General features: G+C 40.1%; 1 protein-coding gene across 1 annotated transcript in view; it reads left to right on the forward strand.

The window, feature by feature from the left end:
• The window catches only part of LOC140233477 (uncharacterized), an 84,333-nt gene that overhangs the window by 1,457 nt on the left and 57,952 nt on the right, over positions 1–24,924 (forward strand). Inside the window, exon 2 of the mRNA XM_072313597.1 lies at positions 23,793–23,959. Coding sequence (XP_072169698.1) covers positions 23,793–23,959 — 167 coding nt within the window. The remainder of the gene's footprint in view (positions 1–23,792; positions 23,960–24,924) is intronic.

A 24,924-nucleotide genomic window follows, 5' to 3' on the forward strand; every position in this document is an offset into this window, starting at 1 on the left:
TGTGTTCTGTGTGTGATATTCTCATGACATATTCTCATGACACTCTAAACGCATCCTTCACTGATCATCTTTGCTCTGTTTCCTTCTTGGACCAATGCAAGTCCGATACAGAGTGATCCAGTGATTTAGTGAGAAGTGGTGGTTTCGGTTTTTGTCCAGAGATTTTTGTCTGTGTGAGCGATTATGAGATGTAGGAAATGTACTTGCAACTTGAGATCTTGAATGTAACTGTGAAAGTTGATTCAGTTTTGGGGTAAATTTTGCTGCACTTGAAGCCAAGTCGGACTGGAAGAGGCCGAGTGAATTGCTTCCTCATTCATTAACTTAATTGTATGTTTGTCCGACAGATGACCAAAAGAGCAAATTTTTACTCTGCATGTATTTCTATGCTGAAAATCCCTAATGTCAGAAATGCATACCTGTCTTCTTAAAAAGGGCCAGTGGGAATGGAAAAGTCAGAGGCATGATGTATAGAAGTTGCAGGTGTGGAATGAATTCAAACCCATGTTTACAGGTATTTAGAGCATTTGTTTCTGGAGTGGCGCAATGCGGTGGGTTGATACCTGCTTTGCAGGCTGTTGCTAGTCACCTGGGGCTCAGTGGTTGGCATTATTTGCCCGCTTTGAATGTGTGTATGTACAACAGTGTGCGACTTTACCACATTTGCGCTCCAGCTCCTTCCAAGAAGTGGAGTGGGATCTTTTACACATATGTGCGTGAGTTGTGACTCTCTCAAAACATGGGAACTCCCTGTAACAGTGTATGTCTTATCTGAGGGATGTAGTGTTCTTACCTAATACTGGAGCTGTCTGCATGTTTATGCACAACAGTACTCGGCTACTCTCACCGGGGCTTGAACCCATAGCCTTTTGATTGCAAGGCAGATGGGCTGCCACTGAGCCACCTTACTGCTTATGTTGGAATAAGGTGATAAATGTGTTTAAAAAGCCTATGAGACTTTTGAAGAGGCATGACGAAAGAGTGGAATAAGTGACCATCCCTGTTTCAATTGATGGGAGTTCTTTCAGATCAATGAAGAACTCTCTACTGTTCAACATATTTAGAATCACGTTTTATGCTAATTTTGTTTTTCTGTAAGTCTGTGGTCCAGCTTAGATCATGTTTCTTTGCAAGGACATCTTTCATGTCACATTTCTCGCGAACATGTTTTTCAAATCACTTTTGGCCATTTGCGGTCTAGAAGAGCTTTCCAGTGAAAATTTTGCTAGATTCTGCATGTCCGTTTTTACTCTGACCGCTTGGACTGCCAAGCCATGTTTAAAGAGGAACTTGGGTTCAACTCCATTCACTTTCACCAGCAAACCATGTATCATTTGAAGATGGTGCATGCATATACCCTATTGGTACATATTTGCACTCATATGTGCATGTGATTGTGGTTGCTGTGTGGTTGATTGACACATCTTGGAGTTTGCAACACAGCTGCTGTATAGAATGTCTTTGCACTTTGTGTGCTTGATGGGAAGACTCATTTCAGGGTGTTGAACCCTCTCTTCAAAGGGCCTACATTGTACCTCACTGGAGGAGATGTTGCTGCATCTGCTGTGACTGATCAGTAATGGTGACTCGTGCAACTTGAAAGATAAAAAATTGCTTTGGCTTCGACCATGTGGCAACTTCTGGGCGCCTCCGAGATATCTCCAAATCAAGATAACAGCTTTATATTTGTCCAGAAGTCATGGGGATGTTGCTGCAATCAAACAGCGACTTCTTCAAGACGTCTCTGAGATGTCAGAGACGTCTCCACATTGTTGCCAGTACGTCGTCACATTTCTCCGCAAGGTTGCGCAGATTTCATGCGAGACATCTCCCAAGTCACGGACAATAATTAGTCTCAGCGACATGGCCACATCTGATGGAGAGAAGCTAGAGACTGGAAAAAGTCTTCAAGAAAAACAATAAACATGTTTGATTCTCCCACGACTCCCTGAAGACCAGGCTAGTTTGCAGGAGATGTCGCCACAATGTCTCAGAAACCAGTGGAGACTGGAGTTGCTACCAGGTCATCATCTAGTCTCCAGGCCAATAAGACTCCCACCTAACTCTCAAGAATCAAAAGAAAACTAAAAGACAAAAAATGGTTCAAAATGTATCTGTCATAAGTGTGAGTAGAAAATAAGAGTGTTTTATGCAGTGTGAAAAAGTCAACCGTGACGTATTGATTTCAGCAAAGAAATGGAGTGGAATAAATGAATGGATGGAGTCAGGAGGATGTTCCAGTCTGTGTTTGAAGTGACCCCAATACCAAAAAGCTTTCAAGGAGCTCTTAGATTCTTCTCTTCCTCACATGGAGGATGCTGATGGGCAATGAATGCATACCCATCTTGATTATCATTCAGAGGTCAGCTTTGAGAACAAGGAGTGGGGAGAGGGACAGAATAGCATGCACAGTCTAGAGTCTGTGTGCCCATGATGAAATGAGCTGATTTTTGTGACTTAAGGATCTGTGTTCTGTGTGTATTATGTGTGAGAGTGTGTGTGTGTAAGTATGTAAGTGTGTATGTCAGTTGATGTATGTCTGTTGTAATAGAAGTTGGCTGAATTGAGCCGGCTTTATTTGTGTCGTATCTGACCTTGGCAAATTATGATGTTTTAGTTTTAACCCTGTGAGTGCTTTCAGAGCAGCGTGTGAAGCAGCTATATAAGGCTGAATGGTGTGTAATGTTTGTCGTATCAGGAGGTCTCCTCTCTCACTCTGAGTTATCTGTGAGTGGTTTCGATTGATGCCATCCGCCAGACGTGTTCATATATCGTGAAAGAGCCATAAATGCCGCTCGGAGTTTGACGCTCGACCTCCTCCGTGTTGCTTGGTGTTGTTTGGTATCATCTGTACGATGTGATTTGATATTAATGGCTAGGTGCGAAACAAACTAGTGGTTGTAAAACTAGTTAGGAGGATCACGATTCACTGTGGAAGAAGGTGTTCACTTCAAAAACCATCAATCTCTTTTAATCCTTTGTGTGTTTTGTGAGTGCTGATTAGCACAGAAAACTCTATAGCATTGTACACACTGTCCAAACTCCCTGGCAAAGAAAGGGTTTAAGAAAAATGTCAAGTTGTCTTTATAGATTAAGGTAAAGTCAAACTTTGAGAACATTTTGTTTTTTATTGTCAGAGTAAACAAACATGAAATGAGGAAAATTATTGAAGGTTAAAATGTCCCATGTGTTCAAAAAAATAGTGATATTAGTCACAATTGCACATATCTAATTAAATGCAAAGGAAATCATGTTGGGGTTTCATCACCCCATAAGTCTCACATTGACGTTTACACAAATCTTCACTTGTTGTCTTTTTAAATATATATAAATTTATATATGTATATGTATATATATATATATATATATATATATATATATTAGACGCATGATGATCCTTCAATTTTAACTTTTAAGTGAGCAGGGCTCATGCTTTTAAGTTATAAACTGAAACTTGACTTTTCTTTTGTCATTTGTATGAAGTAGTCACAAGGCATTGATATCATATTGCCTCATCTTACCCATGTATGTGGAGTGACAGATATTACTTTTTTGTCAAAACTTTTGAAACTTAAAAATTAATGTCAAGTGAGTTATTTCCAATTGAAGTGAAACTTTTGCTGTTCCATTGATTTGATTTTACTCTATCAAACTCAACATGGATTTGGAGTAGTATTCTGCTTTAGAAGGGAAAAGGGTGTAAGGATGCTTAATCCTAGTTTATAGCAATTCCACACTCAACTTATAAAACAAATAAGGGCCAGTAGGCAACTGTTGCCATTGGGGTGATTACTCCTGTCACCTGGTATTAGTGCGTGATGCTGCCTTTGTGAACATGGCCTTCATACCTGGCTTGGTGTGTAATTAGCAAAATGAATGGTGTCGTGAATCCGACCCTTTGACCTTGCATTTATTGAAAGTGAACCTCGTGTTGTGTGTTGATGTGAAACAATATGAAACTCGCATCCATGATTTATCTGTTTGTATATCCCTCCATTATCGAGAGTGTTTTCAGCACGTCATACTTGAATAGCAAGGGTACATTGGTGATATGATATATGTGTACTCTTCAGTCCTTTCGATAGAGTATACATTGTACATCTGTTTTTGTGAGTAAATGCATGTGGAGTTAGTTTTTATTTCTGATGAAACCTTACATATTCAAGTTGAAATGATCACAAACATATTGAGAATAATACCAAGAAGCACAAACCTACTGTTGCTATTAGAAAGCATACATTATATTTATCGTACAAATGATGCTATGATAGTGATAATGGTAGTAATTATGACATCAAGATCAACATTATTGATGTATTACTGATGTCAAAGTCTTCATTCTACTGATGCCCATAACTTTTCAAATGCACATAAGGTTGTTGTTTTTTCCACTCTAAGATGTGCACTATACCTATCATTTGCTTACATGTTAGTCGTATGCTGTATACCACATTGTATTTAATCCATAGGCAGAATTCTTTTATGTTACCCAGATATTGTTTGCAAAATAACTAAAAAAGTTGTGTACAGATTTGGATGAAACTCACAGCAAAAGTTGATAATGACACAAGGAACAGATGATTAAATTTTGGTAGTGATCTAGGAATTTGAGTGAATTTTTGAAGGATTTTTAATCTTTTGGCAGATAGGGTCAATGAACTAATAGTAGTTCAAGCTGCGTGTATTTGAGGTTTGCATATTTATATACACGTTTGTATGCGCACTATAAAGCGTGTGCTCTGCTGGAGGCGCCGCACAGCATGCTGGAAGCTGAGGAAGTAATATAAACAAAGGCTTCTTCATCATTTGGAAATTAGGCTATTTTCAGAATGCGTGTGTGGGTGGAAATGAGCTACTTGGCAGAGGTCTTGGCTCTAAGAATACTTTTCTAGTTTATTATCTTGCTCTACTTCAAAATGTCCTTTCATCTCTTCTTGGAGGAGCTGTTGGGGTTCAGTGGATAAAGCCATGGGTTATCAATCATGAAGTCCCAGGGTTCAAGGCCCCCTGGAAGCATAGGTTGTAACCCCTAAGGACTTCATTTCCATGTCCTAGCCCTTCAGAGGGGACTTCAAGCTCTTGGCCCCAAGGGTGCTTTCTTTAATACAAGCATTTATTTCTCCATAAGTGGCCATGCAAAACAAATCATAATTCAAATCTAAATAAAACATTCAACTATATAGATTCAAGGTTTTATCTTCCAGGGTCAGCTAATTGATGTGATAACTCTGTATGTAGGTTGTTATCATTACTAATTATTATTGTTGATATTCAGTCAATTGATTTGAATTCATTGTGTAAGTTTAGGTGTGGTTTTCCATGAATGATTGTAGTACTCGTAACTGCTATTGAAGTTCACACCCACCAAGTTTCCCATATTCCGCTACAGTACAATATGTAGCTCTGAAACGGGAGATGTTCCTTTTCTTGACAAAAGTATGCACATTGTAATAAAACATCTCCTTGACTTTTTAATTAATTTTTTTTTTTGAATTTTATTCAACTATCAAGATGCATGTGAAACAATGAATTCCCTGCGGATGGCTTGTTAGAACCTCCTTGATATTGATTTGTGAAGGTGGGTGGCACTGTAACATGCCTACTGTAGCTAGGACTGATTCATCCCTTTAAGCTGCACAGAGTGACGAATTAAAACTGTTTTAATGTGTGCTACTAAATGAGGCAAGGCATGAGAAGGAGAAAAAAAAAAGTTCACCCTTGTGATGACGTGTGGATGCCAAATGTTTGAAAGGTGTGGGCAAATATTTGTGTGAGGATGTGGCAAAAATGGAGCGTTGTTGACATGGGGGATGCCATTGAATTAAAGCCCTGTTGGCATGTCTGCAGTGGTGTTGCTCACTCTAAAATTACTTGACAGCATTTTATGTCATGATGCCTCGTGTACAGAGTCTGTTCTGACCCAGCATTGATTTGATAATTGATGTTTTATATTGCACCATGAATTATCACTTGAATTAACTGTTAAATGCTGTCAAAAGTGATGATGTCTGTTTCTTGGATAAAGCTATTCTGTATTGCAAGATAGTGGTATTGAAAGAAAACATGAAATTCAAGCAGATTTGAAGCATTCATTTCAAACAGTGGATACAAACAATGTGTAACTGTCATTGTCCAATTCCAGTGCAATGTGAATCTTACTGTAGTACATTATGTACACATAGGTCACATTTGTGCATTTTGAAATGAATGACGCAATTACATCAAGATATTTAGCAGTGCAGTATGATGTAGCAAAAACGAATGACAAATAATGTCATATAATGTATTAAAAAAAATATTTCAAGCAAGACTTTCAAGGCAGATTTTGTCCTGGTCATGATTCCATAATATACATTGTATTGTATGTATGTGAGCAGACACTATAAATGAATATTCTACCCTGATGATTTGCAGTAGATCTTGTTCATCAGCATGGTAACGCAAACAGTGAGCATTTCATCGTAGGGCTGGGCATTACACGTAAATTTTTATGTGTTTTATTTTGCGATAAACAGGCCATAAATTCTGCTTGGTCCGCAGAACTGCTAATTACTGTGGAGAAAGCCTGATGAAAACCAGCACCAACACATTTATGAACAAGTACAAGTTTACTGCGATGATTTGCTAGAGGTTTACCGATGTGAAGAAAAAAAAAAAGAAGAATGTTGGCACCACTTTGATGTTTGATGTACAAATTTTTGTTCTGAACTAAATTCCTCGGATGATTTGACAGACATTTACAGGGATATATAAGAAATAAGAAATATATCTCCCTCCTTTGCTTCCTTTGCCTGCAGTACCGGACACATTTTTGTAGATCATTACAAAGATAAAACATTCAACATCTTAGATGGGTGTGCCTTGTTTAGACTTGAAAGAGGAATCATACAGCTTGTTTATTGCCTTTGAATTATCCAGTGAATGGCCGCTCCTTGCTTGTTTCGTGCAGAATTCTGTCCCTGATTTGTGCCATTACGAAATGCGGCTTACATAGATGGAACATGCTTTAATGGCCGCTGAAATGAAAAGTGATTTATATGCCACATCCTAATCCTCGGGAGGGTACCTCCAATGTACATCAGCGAGCAGCCTGCATGCAAAACGATGACGTAAATTGTGTCGCTGAAAAATTACGGGGATGATTCTGATGACATTGAACCACGAGGTGCATATGTGGGGCATAAAGAGCTGCCCTGCATCGAGCACCAGGTAAATTGATAATAATGGGTTCCGTAGTCCGACTGTTGAATTGGCCATCCAGATCTGATAAGGAGTCGAGTTCACTCTAGATTCCGTCCTCTCTGGCAATGACACAATTACGGCGCAAAGTCTGCCGATCGATCGGGAACCCCTCAATAATGTTAGTCTGGCCGTCGGAGACTGGCATGTTTGGCCTGGTAAATTCGGGCAAGTAATATCCACCAGTTTTTGCTGATTCCTGCCAAGAACAATAAACCAGGAGGTCTGGGCAGAACATATATGAAACAGACAAATACACACTTCCACACACATACCCATATACACAACTATTGGGGGGGGGGGGTGGAGGGACATACCAAATTCACGTTTGTGACTTCGATATTGCCTTTTGTGAATTATCTCGGGCATGGATTTGATTTGCAAAGAGTGCATCGACCTCTTGTTAGATGTTGATCAACATGCATGGAGATTGTATCCACTCAGCTGGCTGGAACCGAACGTTTCTTCATTCCTCAACCCTCTTTTCCACCCTTCCCCCACCCCACCCCTCCCCTATCCCTTTCACCATGTCCTTCATCTTGCCATCTCCCCTCTGTGATATAGTATGAGAGATAGGGAGATTGGTTAGACTCCATACTCTTGACACCCGAATGGCCTCTTTATGGTAGCTGGCATACTTTCAAGTCTGGGAGACTGGGGGAGCATCCTCACCGAGTGCAAGCTTCAGAAAGCAACATTAATTTTCCCAAACACAGTCACGACAATGGGGCTCTGTGTGACTGCATCTGAAAGACTCGACATCAATTTGCTGAAAAGTGATTTTGCAATGAGCTATCGTTCTAATTGGAAGTGCTGCGTCTTCTGCTTACAAAGTTGTAGTAGGCCTATATGAAACAAAATCCTCCAAACACCCACTGGAGACCATTGACCCACACATATAAAAATCACTTACGTGGAAATGGGAATGTGGGACTGAAGCAGCCACCTCTTGTATAGGCCTACATAAATACTTGTAAGTCGACAATTTAGGTTCATGGAAATATTCTCTTGTCTTCACATGAACATATTATATAGACCACACTTGAAGAGCTACTGAAAATCATTTGATGCCTACAGCTGTCACCCAAAATGGTACGTCATGTTTACACAATGGCCCCATGCTCAAAGTTTGATGTAAGTAAAGCAAACAAATGGGACATCATAGTTACTGGTCTATAGACATCAGAGATAGTCACATGTGTGCAAACATGAAAAACCAATATCCAGCCACAGATCCTTCTAGTGACACTATATTTTTAGCCAGTGAGGGCAGTGCTCCATGTTGAAGTGTAGGTCTTACTTCAGAAACATGAAAGTTAATGTTAAACATTGTTATGTGATACTAATGATTTTATGAATTTGGACGTTTTGTCAGAGTCAGAGTGGCCCTTTGGTTTTGTCAATCCAATTCAGATATTTTGCAATCACTTTGGGGTAAAAGAGGAATGAAGTATGATTGGTCAAGTGCGACTATTGGTCAGAGCTAACCTCCTATCTGAGGTGGTGTATGCCCTCTCTCCTGCATCGAGTGAGAACCTCGCGGAGAAAAAACATTCCAAGTTTCACCTGTAACCCATCATAAAGCCACTGCAAAGTGTTTCATCTTGAAGATGAACCATCAAATTCGGTTGTAGCAGAAAGTTCACCCGAGATCTTTGTGGATATAATTCTCATATGGTCGTTACCCACCACTTCCGTTTCTGCAATTATTGTTACACAAGTTGCACGTACTTGGCCATCGGCTCAAAGTGATTCCCCAAAAGTAGCCGAGGGAGGAAAGTACATAATTACTAGATTAAACTGTGCGTGGCACGGACATGAACCGAAAAACCCACAGACGGTGGTTACGGGGCGATGAAATCCCCGAGATGTTGCCAACTCTGTGGTTTGCGGTAAATAGTTAAAGACTTCGGGGTGGAAGAAATACTGGAAAGCAGCCAGTTTTTGTGCTCATGTGTGATGGATACATTGATGTGAAGAAAACAGTTAGCTAAGCGTCAACAGCTCCTTAAGGTATTTTCATATTTGTGAGTGTAAATGCCGGCAAGACTGGAAATCTTGAGTGGCCTGGTTGACCAGGGCAGCCACAAATTAGCCAAGGGCAGTCACAAATGACAGAAATTCTATAGGCAGGTTGTCAGATTGAGAAAAAAAAACAACAACAAAAGCTGGGATTTTGAACTTGTGGTGCAGAGAATGTGTAATTTCCTGTTGTTGTTTACACTTACGATTTGCAGAAGTGTCAACTGATATTCCATATTTCTACCTTTTCAGGTAGTAAGAAGTTTCGTACAGTCATGAAAGTTCAAACGAGTAATTCTTGTGTCAAGTTGTGTTTATTGCAACTAATTGAGAAATTGCCCTTCATCGCCTTCAGTATACACCGATGATTCAGTGTTTTAGTGGTAGCCATGATAATCATTAAAAGTGCCATGTGTCTTTGTTTAACATTGATTGAAAGGGAGAAGTTCTGTATGTGGGATAAGGGTGCGTGAAAATCATTCTCGGCTTTTTTATATCCTCAAATGGACGAAAAAATGAATACGTACAAGATTCACATTAATTTCCAAACTGTGCAAGAGAGAAAGTATGTGTAATACAAGCCACAATCTGCATGCTTGTGATAATTTTGCGAGAGAATGGGATTCATAATCTGTACATTACTCATAATGTTGAATCAGTGATCATTGTAATTCGCGTGAAAAAAAAAAAGCTATTCGTAACACAGATTCATATTAGTCACATTCACGTATACAAAATAGCGGGATGATGATCGAGCTCCAAATCTCGAGATTTTTTGTAAGTGTTCACATGCTAAGAAATAGCAGGATAGTGATGGCGCTCCAAATCTCATGAATTTTTGCAAGCATTCACAGGGACAAAAATAGCCAGCTAGTTGACGATCGATAAATCTGTTCTTGCTCCTCACAGTGGTGTGGTGTGGTCGCTGTTGTGATGTGCGCTTTAAATGATGGGATATAAAATCTCGAGCGTATTTGGTCAAGCGTTCACACCGTCACCGTGGAGCAAATTCAGAAATAAGCGCAAGATTTCTTGGGTTTAGCGTCGTGCTGCTGATCATGCTAATTTGTGGGGATTTTTTTGTGTCCACACGTGCAAAAAACTCGGGCTTACGATTCCCATGCAAATCTCGAGATTTGTAACCCACTAATTTGTGTCTGTTTGAATCCTAATTTGTACGAGTGAGAGAGAGAAAGAGTATACATGCAAATATCTGCTAAGTGTAGACGAATAACACTTTCAGTTGATCACGGTTTTACACCTATCTTTAAAAAAAAAATGAGAATTCACTGTTGCATTTGAACATTCAAGTATGCAAATGGCTGTCTCCCATTTTTATATGGCCCTCTATATCTGAATATTTCATAGACTTTGAGTAGTTATTACTGTATATCCTGCCTTTTGTCAGCTAGTAACCAGGAAAATAAAACCATGACAGACAATTATTTTCCTGTAAACAGAAGGCAAGTGATACATGTAACAGCTATTTTTTGCTGGGCAACCAAGCCTTGCAGAAATTGTCAGTTTACCTCACTGTTGTCATGGTAATCTTTTGTTAAAGATATTTTTAATTTTATGACATGCTCCATTGCTGTAAGTCAGACGATGTATGTTTTTCCTTCTTTGCTAAAGTCCTTTTTATATTATTATTTTGATCGAACGATAGTTCAAGTTACACATTGATAGCTTTTGCATTATCAACCAGTTAATTTTCATAAACATAATATCTAGCAGTGATGCCAGTTTTGATGCTAGACACATTCATCAGAGATCTTTATTGACATATCTGACAAGCTACATGTACTAATTATGGAACTGAATACTTCTCAAGATATGACATCCAGTGAATTTTATATGTGCAGCTGTGATAAGAACTACTTGTTTTAGATCGTCAGATGTGATTTTTTTTTTTTTTTTTTTTAGAATGTACATAAGCTGAAATCAAACTTTTCCAAAAAATGAGCACTGATTTGCTCCCGGAAAATAAAATTGGCAAGGACAGGTACTGCTTTTCAGTTCTTGTTGTTATCGTTTTCTGTTCCTCCATTCATAATGGACCCCTGAAAGGAGAAAAGATGTCGACTGATAGATTGTATGTTAATGTAATCAGTACGAGCCCTAAGTACATGTACATTCGCACGCATTTGTTTTATGGTGGCTGCAACTGATGCATGAATGCAAATGTGTAGACTACTTCTTCATCAGTCAGTACCATAAATCATTCACGTTTTTATGATGCATTGTGGGGAAAAAAAGAAAAGAAAAGAATAATGCATACCGGTAGTTGGGTAGCATTTTTGCTGTGCATTGTTGGGGGGGGGGGGGGGAAGCAAAAACAGAACAAATGTTGCACAGTGGGGCAAATGTCCTGTGGATATCACTCGCATGTCTAATTTAGAGGTCACAGTTTCTGTTTTGCATTTGTTTTTGTTTTTTGTTAACACTGGTCAAGCTTTTTATGTGGGTTTTTATTGTAAAACAACTGTGATTAAAACAACCTTGCCATTAAGTGGTGATGATACCACTTGGTGGTAGGCAGTAAATGTACATCATTCAAGGCACTCTGTCATTCTGGGGCCATACGTTTTATTCTTATTTAATTTGTGCAGAAAGGGTTCTAGTTAGGTCTCATCATCGAATGTAGGCCAGGACCTTGAAGTGTCACGGAGATTGAGTGGCATTGAATAATGATTGTCGTATACCTGCATGCTTCAGCAGAGATTCAGTTTCAAACTTTTGCAGATTTTTTTTTTCTTTGTCACCGGATTATCCAGAGTGAAAGAAAATATCCTGCAGCAGTACAGAAAAGAGTTTGACGAGAATCACGTCCAGATGTTTAAGTTAACCAATAGCACGTGGTAACTTGACAGAATCCTGTACACAGTAAAAAAAAGACAACAACAAACAAACAGAAGGGGCAGTTTGAGCAGCTGATTGGATGTGGGATAACTCAATGCTATGTAATTCATTTTTGCTAACAAGCAATGTTGTCATGTACATTATTAATGTTTTCACCACATATGTGCATCTGTGAAAGAAGACTTTATAGTGCTTGCTTCCATTTTTTTTAAATACATGTAGTCCTGTACTCTATGCAGATATAATTTTTAAACTACCTTTGTACAGACTGTAATTCATGTCTTATTATATGTGGTGCTAGTGTGTTTTGTTTTTGTTTTTGTTTTTCTGGTAACAGGAAAAACACAATTACATGCAAAATACAAATATAGGATGAAGTAGGTGTACCTGCAAAACAGGAAATTGTGATGTGCATGGAAATTTATGACAAGTGCTTGATATCGGCATAGCATCAGGCGAAAAGGAAGAGCCTTCAGATCTCATTTGCGTATTCAATTTTTATTTCCCATGACGCTTTGCAAGTCAGGCCTAACCCTGTTACTACATCCATTAGCCACCCATCATGAGATGTGTGTAGTATTTCAGAGTGTTATAGCACTGAGACGATTAATGGAAATCTCTCAAATGCAGTGTTGATTTGTGTTGACTCAGAATACCCTCAACATCACATTTGTGGCCATAAACGCATGCCATACATTTCATGATAACTTTCTACAAGTTCTTTTCCGAGTACTTGGATACGCTCACAAAAAACCTTCCAAACCAAGATTCTGCCATTGACGTTTTCCGTCAATCATTGTTAAAGTACTGATATGATTACACGTAAGTTGTAACTAAAGATATTGGAATGCACCTTCCCCGAGACTGAGCATAACTTGCATGTTTCCATGTTTTACTGATATGATGAACAAAAGACATTGCAGGGAAACATGCGAGTTATGCAAGTCGTTCCTTTAATGAGTGCATGTGAGTCGGACACCAGTCTAGGGGTAGGGTTTGTTTGTACTCTCAATGAGAGCAGACCGGGCCTGTGTTTATGGAAAGGGGGGAGGTATCACCTTTAATTGACCCCAGTGATCCCTATTGTTATTGACTACCGCTAATTGACCCACTTCTGTTCAGCTCACTACATGGGGCAGGGGATCCGAGAGAAAAGAGAGGAGAGAGAGCCGAGGTGATACAGAGTTCAATCAATAGGAAAAGCAGTAGATCGGCTAATAGGGGGAGGAGCCAGCTGAAGCCAATGCAGGTTCGAGTGGGCTCGGCTCCGAGACAAAACACGGAAAAGGGGGGGAAGTATTTACATGCGCAGAGCAGCCAGCGAGATACTGGCCGTGATGCTTCCTTGCGTCTGGAGACTGGTGTTAGGGTTGGCATATGATTAGATCAATGAGAATAACCTCCTGCCAGAGATAACCAAGATAGGAGAGATACCCTGTCAGCATGGGATAGGGGAAAAGGGAAACAGTAGATAGATTTAATCATGAACATGGATATGTAAATAAATAAAGCAGCTGAATGTAAAGGTCAGTTTGGAAGCCCATTCCTGTCACTGTATTTGCCTATTTGAGAATCAGTTGGAAGAGAGACCTACAGTTTGTCTCTAGTGGTCAGTAGTAGCGCAGTTTAATCATGGAGCTACTTAAGTAGCTCCATGGTTTAATGTTTCCATGTTAGCATGCCTGTACAGTGAAGGGGCATTAAACTGCACATTACTTGAATATGAGACCGTTCTGAAGCAAATGATTTTCACACAACAATTGATATATAATGTACTCTTAAATGAATCCCACAAGAATAAGAACGATCATCCCCCAGCATTCCCACTGATTCCCACTGATCAGTTACTAGCCATCCCCTTTAAATGCAATATGTTTTTGAACAATGAGAAGTACTTTTGTACGTGTGATACCCCCAAAGAAATAGGGGCGGGTTGGGTGCACATTTGATGATTAGGCGGGTCACTAAACTGAACCATTTTTAACATGTCATGAGTTTTCAATGATGCTAGCGTTTGTGTCTATAGAGATAGCACAGCAGTGGATTTGCCAGTGACAATTTTTTCCCCACTTCATGGGGGTAGGGGATTAAGAGTTACAATAAACAACAAAACTACTATTGTATCTTTCAATAGGCAAACACATTAAAAGCTTCAAATTTTGAAGCATTGTTTGCAATATGCATTTTGATAGCCTGCAAGCACTAATGTAACAAAATATTTACTTGGGATTTGAATTTGATAATACAAGATTGACAAAGGAGATCCATTTAGAGATAAATATTCTCATGTTTCTGTTGCTTTTATGGCATTCTTTATGACAGATTTTGGATATTTTTTTTTTCCAGTTTGATAGATAAATATTCTTGGAATTGGAAGAAGACACTAGATTATAAAGTTGATGGTTGTGAAATGGTTGTGTGGTTGTAGATATCCCTGCATGCACAACTGATTGCTCAGATACGGATCTTCGTTTTAATAGCAGGTTGTTGCTGTATATTTGTGACTAATGTATGAAAAAGGAAGTATTTAATTGTTATGGCTGTATTTGTGTATGTGGGGTAGCAAGTGAATTGAGCAATGCCTGTATATATATTATATTTTTAACAGGTCCCTAGATGTCTTACCTGGGGAAATCAATTGATAGGCAGTCAGCCATGAGCTGGCTAACAATTCAATCGTAGACTGTGCATGTGCATGTGACAACTGGACTTAGCATTAGTGAAGCAAATGTGCACTTTGGTGTTTGTGTGTATGTCTGTCTGTGCTTGTGTCATATCAATTAATTTCTTTTTCCAAGTGTGAAAACGGAATTGTTTTTGTTACGTTGTACAGTAATACCAAATTTGAATTGTTAGTTTTGGCAGTACATGAATGGAAGTAAATAAATATTATAAAAAAAAAGAAAAGTCATGTTGCAGTTGGCATGATTTTGAAAACCAACATTCAGAGCTTACAGTGAGATTCAATAAGCAGTTTTTTGGTTTGCTTGAATGTGGACAACAATCATCTTATCTTCTTATTTTGGAAGCCCCCCCCCCCCCTCCCCCAGTCATTGTTGACTAAAGTTACAGTGTTTCAAAACTGAATAGGTCTATACAGAACTGACTGATATACTGTCTGTTGGGAGTGTGCTATTCGTAGCTGTGATTTAAATCTGCGAGAGCAGCAAGGCAACAGATTTATGAACTGCCATACCACTCCCCCCACCTCACTCTGACTCTTCGCTGATGGATGGGGTTGGGCTCCAGACAGAGAAAATATTGACACGTGCAGGTCACTCAGTAAATTCTGCAGTTTGTCAATATTTGTTGGAACAAATGACAGAAGAGGCAACCAAGTGAATCCATCTGATTTTTGAAGGCATCAATCGGAGGGAAAGCAATGCTTGCTACAAATATTGATGACAATGAAAGAAAAAAAAAATGGAATGAAGTTGAAGAGTGTGAACAAGAACTCCCCTCCAAGTGAAGCTGACTTGAAGAAGAGGGAGTCAAATGAAATGGACAGATGAGAGAAAGTTTTCAGTTTGCTTGGACAAAGAATGAAGAAGTGGAAGAAATTCTAAATGGATCATGTTTTTTTCTGAGTTCATGACCTCGGTCAGAATAATCACATTTACAAAGGTGCTGAAATGATGGTGCCACTGCTTTACCGCTATCCCATTAGCGGTTCCATGGCATTTGCTCCTGCGACAATTGCTCCTTTGAAATATCTGCACATTAAGCCAAACTTGAAATTCTACTCACAAACATAACCCTAACCCTAATCCTAATCCTCACATCAAAGTAAATCTAAAACCCTATCACAACCCTAACCCTAAGTCCTTGGTAGAAAATAAGACCGGAGCAATTGTTGCTGGAGCAAATGTCAGGCCACCCCCATTAGCATGCAATCAAATCTTTGCTGTATCTGATTAAACAATCACATCTGGGCGTGACTCTCTATAGATTGTACTGTTATGTGAGATGTTGTAATTGTACCGCCTTCATTGTAAACATACAGCAAAGTGCTCTGTTTTGTTTGATATTCAGATCATGTCTCTGTAACAGAGTAGAGATAAATGATGAATAATGGTGGGGGGGGGGGGAAAGAAATTTAGTAAATCAAACAGCTGGTTTGATGTCAGAGTAGGTTTAGAGTGAAATCTTGGTAACCGATAGAGCTCAATGCAGTCAAGCATACAGTTTGTACATGTATTAAACGTTGCGAATTTGTATAATTGGAGATCTTTCAAGTTGTCTGCAAAATTGAGGCTTCATTTGTAAGATTTCACCAACCGAGAAACACGGTTTTGAAACATGGTTTACAGTGGGGGATTTACAGAAGAGTTTCTCCTGAACATGTCTTTGACTGTCGCTCAGACTGTGCCATTGCGCATCTCATTATGCGCAGCTTGTCCCCTGGCAGTTACTCACGTAGGTCAAACAGAGAGCACTCAACTCTGACGTCATTTAAACTGTGTTTGAGATCACAGTTGCATTTACAAGATTTTCAAAACTTTTTTCTCGTATAGCGAAACAAGGTTTTGAACCACATCTCCACAGTGCATATCGAAACCATGTTTCGAAACCAAGTTTGTAATCACGACTACCATCTATAGCAAACTGTAAACCACAAGACACAGTTGCAAAACCATGTTTCTAGCCGGAAAAGTTTGCTGTAAATGCACCCTAAGGAAGAATGTGTGTACTGTTAACATGAACAATTTCAGTGTGGAAATATTCATACTTTTTGTGTTCTGATGAAAATATCAAAAAAAAAAAATGACAACACGCTTGATGTGTCACTTATTAGAGATATCCAAATCATGTACAAAAATACTACCATCCTCAAGAATTTTGAATAAGCAAAGTTCACTGAAACTGACCTAGTGCAACAAATCAGTTGTACAAAAGTTTCTACTTCTGTATCGGATGTGTGTATAGTGATGTTGAGGCGACATGTCTTCCAGTTTGATAAAAAAGATCAAAAAATTTCACTCAGTAGCGTGATCAACATCATTATCCAAATCCTAAGAAAGTGTGCGATTATCATGAAATCATAGCGATAGTTTCAGAAATAGTGTGATAATTTGCAATGCGGTGCGTGTGTGAACCCTGAGCAAAAATCTCAATATTTTTATATCCCATCATGCAAAACACACATCACAATAATGCACAAACACAAGGGCAAAGGCCACCATTTCAGTAGATTTCAGGCATACGCAGTTGTTACGACCAAAATCACTCTGAGAATGATCGCACAAAAGAAACAATCAACTAATGTTCAGGCGGTTTATTAACAGTGATATTGTGGGTACAGACTCGTAATCAGTTCTCACATCAGTACAATAATGATCAATAGAAACAATTATAAATCGGTAGTGGAATTACTTACACGTAGTACAGCCAAATTTAAAAGCAAGTAATCCTTTGACAGTGTCCAGATACGATGTTCGATGCACAGATGAATGATCCGCGATGCACCGATGAATGATACCTCCGCCGTAACTCCAAAGGCGCAGGTTGTGATAATCCTCCGTATTAATCCGGGGTAAAAGTCCAGGATATACGTCCACAGCGAAACGTGCAGAATCCACAGGAAACGGGCAGAATCCAAATGTTATGACGACCACGTCCAGTTGATGCGTTGAATGATGATTCACTTTATAATGTCCAGCAAGGAATCCAGCCCGTCACAGCTTTGCCGTAATAATGTCCGTTGACACTAAAATATGGAGTCTATCTCCAATGTAGGCAAATTAATTCTCTGCAGGCAAAATGTCTCCCAGGCCTTATCTCCACAAACACAGGTTGTATAGCAGGTCAGCAGGTAACACAGGACTGACTATAACAAGTCGCTTCAGAGCCAGAAGTGACGTAACTCTCAGAGCAGAGGTGTTGGGTACTCTGCCTACCTCAGAATTTCTCCAGCTTATATACTATCCATTCACCCCTTTCTAGTACATTCTGTAATTTTCTCCAACCTGGGGCCACATACCTGAACATACTAGCAAGTCCAAATTCCAGGAATCCTGGATGACTCACTGCCTAATATGTGCATAACATCATTGCCAAAATTAACTACCAATCACATTGGGTTACAAGGGCAGTGCCTCACTCAGCCAGCACTTCCTAGAATTTTCTGGAATGGGTTAAATCATTCTAGATTGAGTGAGCTATAATGTATTTCCTGTCAGACGCATACATGTACTGTAGCTACATTGTATACCATGTAAAAAATTCTCCACTGATCTGGTCAGCCTGTATGTACTATATCTATATCATATAGAATGTTCTCCATTAATCTGGTCACCCTGTGTACATACACATTAAACAACCATGCATACAGCCTTGATACATGTACATAACTACTTGTGTGTACATTTGTGACACCATCCCCCATGGGAAAAAGAAAGCCTTGCCGTAGCAAGGGTTTCTTTTACCTTCACAATTTCTCATTGTTATTTACAACGAATGTGAGGTAAAATCCAAATCAAGCAACAACAATCACATACTATCACATGCCTTTTGAATAGCTGCATTAATTCCATGTTTACTTTTCATGGATACCATTTACAATGATATTGCTTGGATTCTCGAAGCTTATACAATCATGTCAAACTGTTTTGCATACATTAATGGATATGCTAAACACATACACTGTAAAAGTGATATGCCGGTGAAAACTTTTCACCCTTAACTTCTATTGTGCTATATCCACTATCTATGTCACACCAACTGACTTTCTGTCATAGCATTCTTTCAGCATATTCACATGACACATTCTCTGTTCTTTTCTTCTGTCTGGTGTACTGATCACATAATTCACGTCATTGAGTTTCTTTTTGACACAGTATGGGCCACTGAACTTGGCTTTCAGTGGTTCACCTTGTATGGGCAGCAGTACAAGAACTTTGTCACCTGGTTTGAACGTTCGGGCTTTGGCATTCTTGTCTGCCTTTCTCTTCATTGAGTCTTGTGACATTTTCAAGTGTTCCCTAGCTACCTCACAAGCCTTTGAAAGCCTTTCACGAAACTTTGACACATAGTCAAGTAGGTGGACCTCATCATCCTCAGTCATGAATTTCTCTTTGATGAGCTTCAGTGGGCCCCTAACTTCATGACCGTACACCAACTCAAATGGGCTGAAACCCGTCGACTCATTTGGGGAGTCCCTCGTTGCAAACAGCAGGAAAGGGATGCCCTTATCCCAATCCTCGGGATACTCCTCACAAAATGCCCTAATCATTGTCTTTAGGGTCTGGTGGTAGCGCTCCAACGCACCTTGGGATTGGGGATGATAAGCTGACGACTTCAGCTGCTTCACACCCAAACGATACATCACCTCTTGAAATATGCCTGACATGAAATTTGACCCTTGGTCAGACTGCACTTCCTTGGGCAACCCATACCTAGTGAAAAACTGCACTAGAGCATCTACCACAGTCTTAACAGTGATATTTCGCAATGGGATAGCCTCTGGAAACCGTGTAGACATATCCATGATTGTCAAGAGGTACTTATGACCCGACCTAGTCCTAGGCAAAGGTCCAACACAGTCAACTAGAACCCGACTGAATGGTTCTTCAAACGCAGGTATCGGAATCAATGGCGCCGGCTTCACTGAATGCTGTGGTTTACCAGCCACCTGACATGTGTGACAAGTCTTGCAAAACTCAGCCACATCCACATTCAACCCTGGCCAATAAAAATGCTTCATGATCCGATCCTTTGTCTTTCTGACGCCTAAATGGCTGCCAACAGGTAACTCGTGAGCAATCCTCAAGATCTCACCGCGGTAACTGGGAGGGACAACAACTTGACGGACCACCGTCCAATCCTCATCAGCTGGCCTATGGGGAGGTCTCCACTTCCTCATCAAAATGCCATCTTTGACATAATAGCACTCAGGGACCTTTTCAGCCTCAGCCTCAGAACACGCCGTCTGAGACAAGCCTTTCAACTCAGAGTCTGCCTGCTGTGCTTCAACCAAGGAAGACTTGCTAAACAGCCCATCACTGTTAGCCTCGGAGCCTAATACAGCAACCCCATCATTCAAATCCTTGAAAAAGGTTTCTGCCAACCAAACACCGGAATTCTCCTCCACATCAACAGAATCCGCATCATCTTGAACAGCTCTACGAGCCTGAGACCTAGTCACGACACAATCTGGGAAAATCCCAGGAAACTCCTCCTGCAACTGCTCAGTTTCAGCAACCACCACTGGTTTATCCGAAACAACTGGAGACGCAACCACCTTGTCCCCAGCCAAGTCATTCCCCAACAGGAAGTCAATGCCTACCATGGGCAACTCAGGAACAACTCCAACAGTGACAGGACCAGAAACTAGGTCACACTTCAAATCCACTCTATACAGTGGTACTGACATATAACTGCCATCAACAGTCTGAATCAAGACTTTTGCATTAACTGCACTATCTGGTGGAAAAATCATACCACCATCCACCATCAACGACTGAGAGGCCCCCGTATCCCGCAGGATGACCACTGGCTTACCTGCCTCACCAGAAGTACATGGGGTCACCTCACCATCAAACAAAAAGCTACGATAGCTCTCATCCACCTGCTTCAGCCTATCTTTGAATTTGGGAGATCGACTTTCAATGGCCTGTGTTTCACTGAAAGGGACACTATTTTCGGGTAGGACACTTTTTGACATGACAAATCCCATGTCCTTCTTTGTTTTGTTTTGCAACTTCCAACACTGTGACTTTACATGCCCTGTCTTGTTACAGTGAAAACATTTGATGACATTTGCACTTGTACTGGACCCTTTGTCAGATTGAGGCTTTGGTGCCGATGAAGTTTCAGAACTCGTGCCTTTTTCAGAACCAGCATTCTTTGGATTGCTCGACTGATTTTTGTCTCTCTTATTTCCAGAGAAATTCCTGAAAGGTGGTCTGTTGTCATTTCTGTGGGTCAGCTCATACTCATCAGCCATCAAGGCTGCTTTATGCAAACTTGTCACTTTGTGATCATCCAAATGCGACCTCACACTGAAAGCAACACTCTTTTTGAATTCTTCCAAGAGAACAACCTCACGTAGGTTATCAAAATCCTGATCCACTTTCAAGGATCTGTACCACCTATCGAACATCATTTCTTTTTCACGAGCAAACTCAACATGTGTCTGGCCTGGTTTGCGGTACGAATTTCTGAACTTGTGTCTGTATGCCTCTGGCACCAACTCATAAGCATTCAACACTGCTTTCTTGACTGTAGCATAGTCACGTGATTGCTCTTTTGAGAGAGATGAGTACACATCAGCTGCTTTGCCGACAAACACACTCTGAAGGAGCATGGGCCAAAATTCCTGTGGCCAGTTCAAACTGTCAGCCACCTTCTCAAATGACACAAAATATGCATCAACTCTGTTTTCCTCAAACTTTGGCACCAATCGAATGTTTTTGGCCAAATCAAATTCAGAGGGAGCCCTTTCACGATTTCCAACAGTCTGTGCATGAGCAATTTCCATCTCACGCAATTTCACTTGTTGCTCCACTTCGAATTTCTTAATTTCCAGTTCCTTTTCTCTTAATTCCATTTCTCTAGCCCTTTGATCTCTTTCTATTTCTAATCTCATCTTCTCTTTTTCCAGTTCTAGTTCCCTTGCTCTTTCTCTCTCCTTGATTTCCAATTTTGCAAGCTCAAGCCGTGTTTGATCTGACATTTGAGCTTGATCTGGAGTGTCAATTTCTTCTTTGAGCTCCATGTGACCAGCTACCAAGTCAAGAATCTCTGCCTTTCTTACACCTTGTGGAACATCTACATTCAAATGCTGTGCAATAGCAGTCAAATCACATTTGCGTAACCTTTGCAAATCTTTGAGGGACAAATCTGTCCTCTGAACAAATGCCTGAACATCCATTGTACTGATTGACATTGTCACAATGTATTACACACAATGTACAATTGAACAATCAACTCAACTGGTATTTTATCTGTACCAATATTCTGGATTCCGGAACGTTCCAAATTCTAAGTTTTGGCTTTACATTCACTTCTCGGACACAAGCCCCCAATTTTGTTACGACCAAAATCACTCTGAGAATGATCGCACAAAAGAAACAATCAACTAATGTTCAGGCGGTTTATTAACAGTGATATTGTGGGTACAGACTCGTAATCAGTTCTCACATCAGTACAATAATGATCAATAGAAACAATTATAAATCGGTAGTGGAATTACTTACACGTAGTACAGCCAAATTTAAAAGCAAGTAATCCTTTGACAGTGTCCAGATACGATGTTCGATGCACAGATGAATGATCCGCGATGCACCGATGAATGATACCTCCGCCGTAACTCCAAAGGCGCAGGTTGTGATAATCCTCCGTATTAATCCGGGGTAAAAGTCCAGGATATACGTCCACAGCGAAACGTGCAGAATCCACAGGAAACGGGCAGAATCCAAATGTTATGACGACCACGTCCAGTTGATGCGTTGAATGATGATTCACTTTATAATGTCCAGCAAGGAATCCAGCCCGTCACAGCTTTGCCGTAATAATGTCCGTTGACACTAAAATATGGAGTCTATCTCCAATGTAGGCAAATTAATTCTCTGCAGGCAAAATGTCTCCCAGGCCTTATCTCCACAAACACAGGTTGTATAGCAGGTCAGCAGGTAACACAGGACTGACTATAACAAGTCGCTTCAGAGCCAGAAGTGACGTAACTCTCAGAGCAGAGGTGTTGGGTACTCTGCCTACCTCAGAATTTCTCCAGCTTATATACTATCCATTCACCCCTTTCTAGTACATTCTGTAATTTTCTCCAACCTGGGGCCACATACCTGAACATACTAGCAAGTCCAAATTCCAGGAATCCTGGATGACTCACTGCCTAATATGTGCATAACATCATTGCCAAAATTAACTACCAATCACATTGGGTTACAAGGGCAGTGCCTCACTCAGCCAGCACTTCCTAGAATTTTCTGGAATGGGTTAAATCATTCTAGATTGAGTGAGCTATAATGTATTTCCTGTCAGACGCATACATGTACTGTAGCTACATTGTATACCATGTAAAAAATTCTCCACTGATCTGGTCAGCCTGTATGTACTATATCTATATCATATAGAATGTTCTCCATTAATCTGGTCACCCTGTGTACATACACATTAAACAACCATGCATACAGCCTTGATACATGTACATAACTACTTGTGTGTACATTTGTGACACAGTTTTGTCAGCATATTATCATGATCGGGATATTTTCTGTCTGGACAGGCATAAAGATTCTTGGTATTATATCCAGAGACTCCAACCCCAAGCACCTTCTGATCTGGAGATTCTCCTGCCTGAAACACCTAGCAAACGGGAGACTACAACTTGATGTGTGCGAAGCGCACATCACGAGTGCAAAGCGCAAAGTTCCTTGTGGCCGGGGTCCAGGGGTTCTGGGGTTCTAGATGCTCTCTCGTGCTATCTAAGGCTTAATTTTCAACATACGATGGCATTAAGTAAGAAATCATTTCAAGCGGGAGACACAGAGCCAGGGCGGGAGAAATCAAATCTCAAGCGGGAGAACAGGAGATTTTGCAAAAATGGGCTTTCGGCGGGAGATCTCCCATCGAAAGCGGGAGAGTTGGAGTCTGTGTATATCGCGATCGTCATCCCGATATTTTAAATCTTATTTACCCTTCTCCTCCCCTTGCAGGGCCAAGGTCCAAGCCCAGAGGAAGTTTGCCTACCCACTGGCCTATAGTCCTGGCTGCACACCGTCCAAAGTCCAGAATGGGGGACAATCCGTCATCAGCAAGGCGTCCAACATCTTTGACCACTGTCCCTCCACTGAAGACTTCTTAACATTCCTGTGTCTTAGAGGTAAGGCATCTGTGTGGTATACTTCAACTTTTTCAAGTCCCAGAAAAACATGTTTGTGTGGTTTAATACTGATACCTTTTTATTTTGATTATTTATTTGTAAGTCATTCATTTATTCTTTTTATTTTTACCTGTATCTTTCTTTCTCGAAAGGAAAATAGTAAATTGCAGTTGTGTTACTGGTTGTCATGGTTGTTTCAGAGGAAATTAAACCATATTCATAAGTTTCTATTTCAGCATAAAGTGGTAACTCCAGTAGTATCGTTTGTGTGTCAGAACTTTAATGTGCAAACATATTTCCACTGAAGACAGCAGCAAACCTTTAATAAGTATACTACTTTTTTAATGTTGTACAATATCAATTAATGAATTATCTTATTTTGTCATTTAAACATTTACAATTTTGTTGTCGTATTAATGCTACATGTGTATTTCTCAAAGCCTCTTCATGCTGGGAAAACTGGTGGAGTATGCAGTGCTTTCAGATATGTTTTGGGTCGAATACAGAATGTCTTGATTTTTGTATGGAGTGTGGAATATGGAAAAGGGATTGGCATATTTTCCCCATTTTTTTTTTTTCTAAACTGTGGCTACAGGCTACCTTTGTGCGTGAGCATGGTTGAAATTGAGCATCATTTACATATTGACAGTCTAGAAAAGAAATCTAATGAATCCCTCTTGAGTGATAATACCATCATCTGTTATGATTGACAACAACATCGGTGAGAAATGGTGTTGATTTCAAGAACTGCGATAGTCTTCGTTGCAGACTGCGTCTTTGTTTGAATGTCATGCTCATGAAAAATGGCAAAAACTGTGCAAAGTAGTAGACTGAAGAGGAAATTTGTTACCATTCCTGAGGTTGGGGAGGCAACGGCAGGCTGTGCATGTCGGGGAGATAGGGTAATTTCAGCCCACTGTCAGAAATGGGCGACTCATGCAGAGATCAACGTCATTAGCACATGT

Source organism: Diadema setosum, chromosome 9 (genome assembly GCF_964275005.1).
Source record: "Diadema setosum chromosome 9, eeDiaSeto1, whole genome shotgun sequence".
NCBI classification, from domain to species: domain Eukaryota; kingdom Metazoa; phylum Echinodermata; class Echinoidea; order Diadematoida; family Diadematidae; genus Diadema; species Diadema setosum.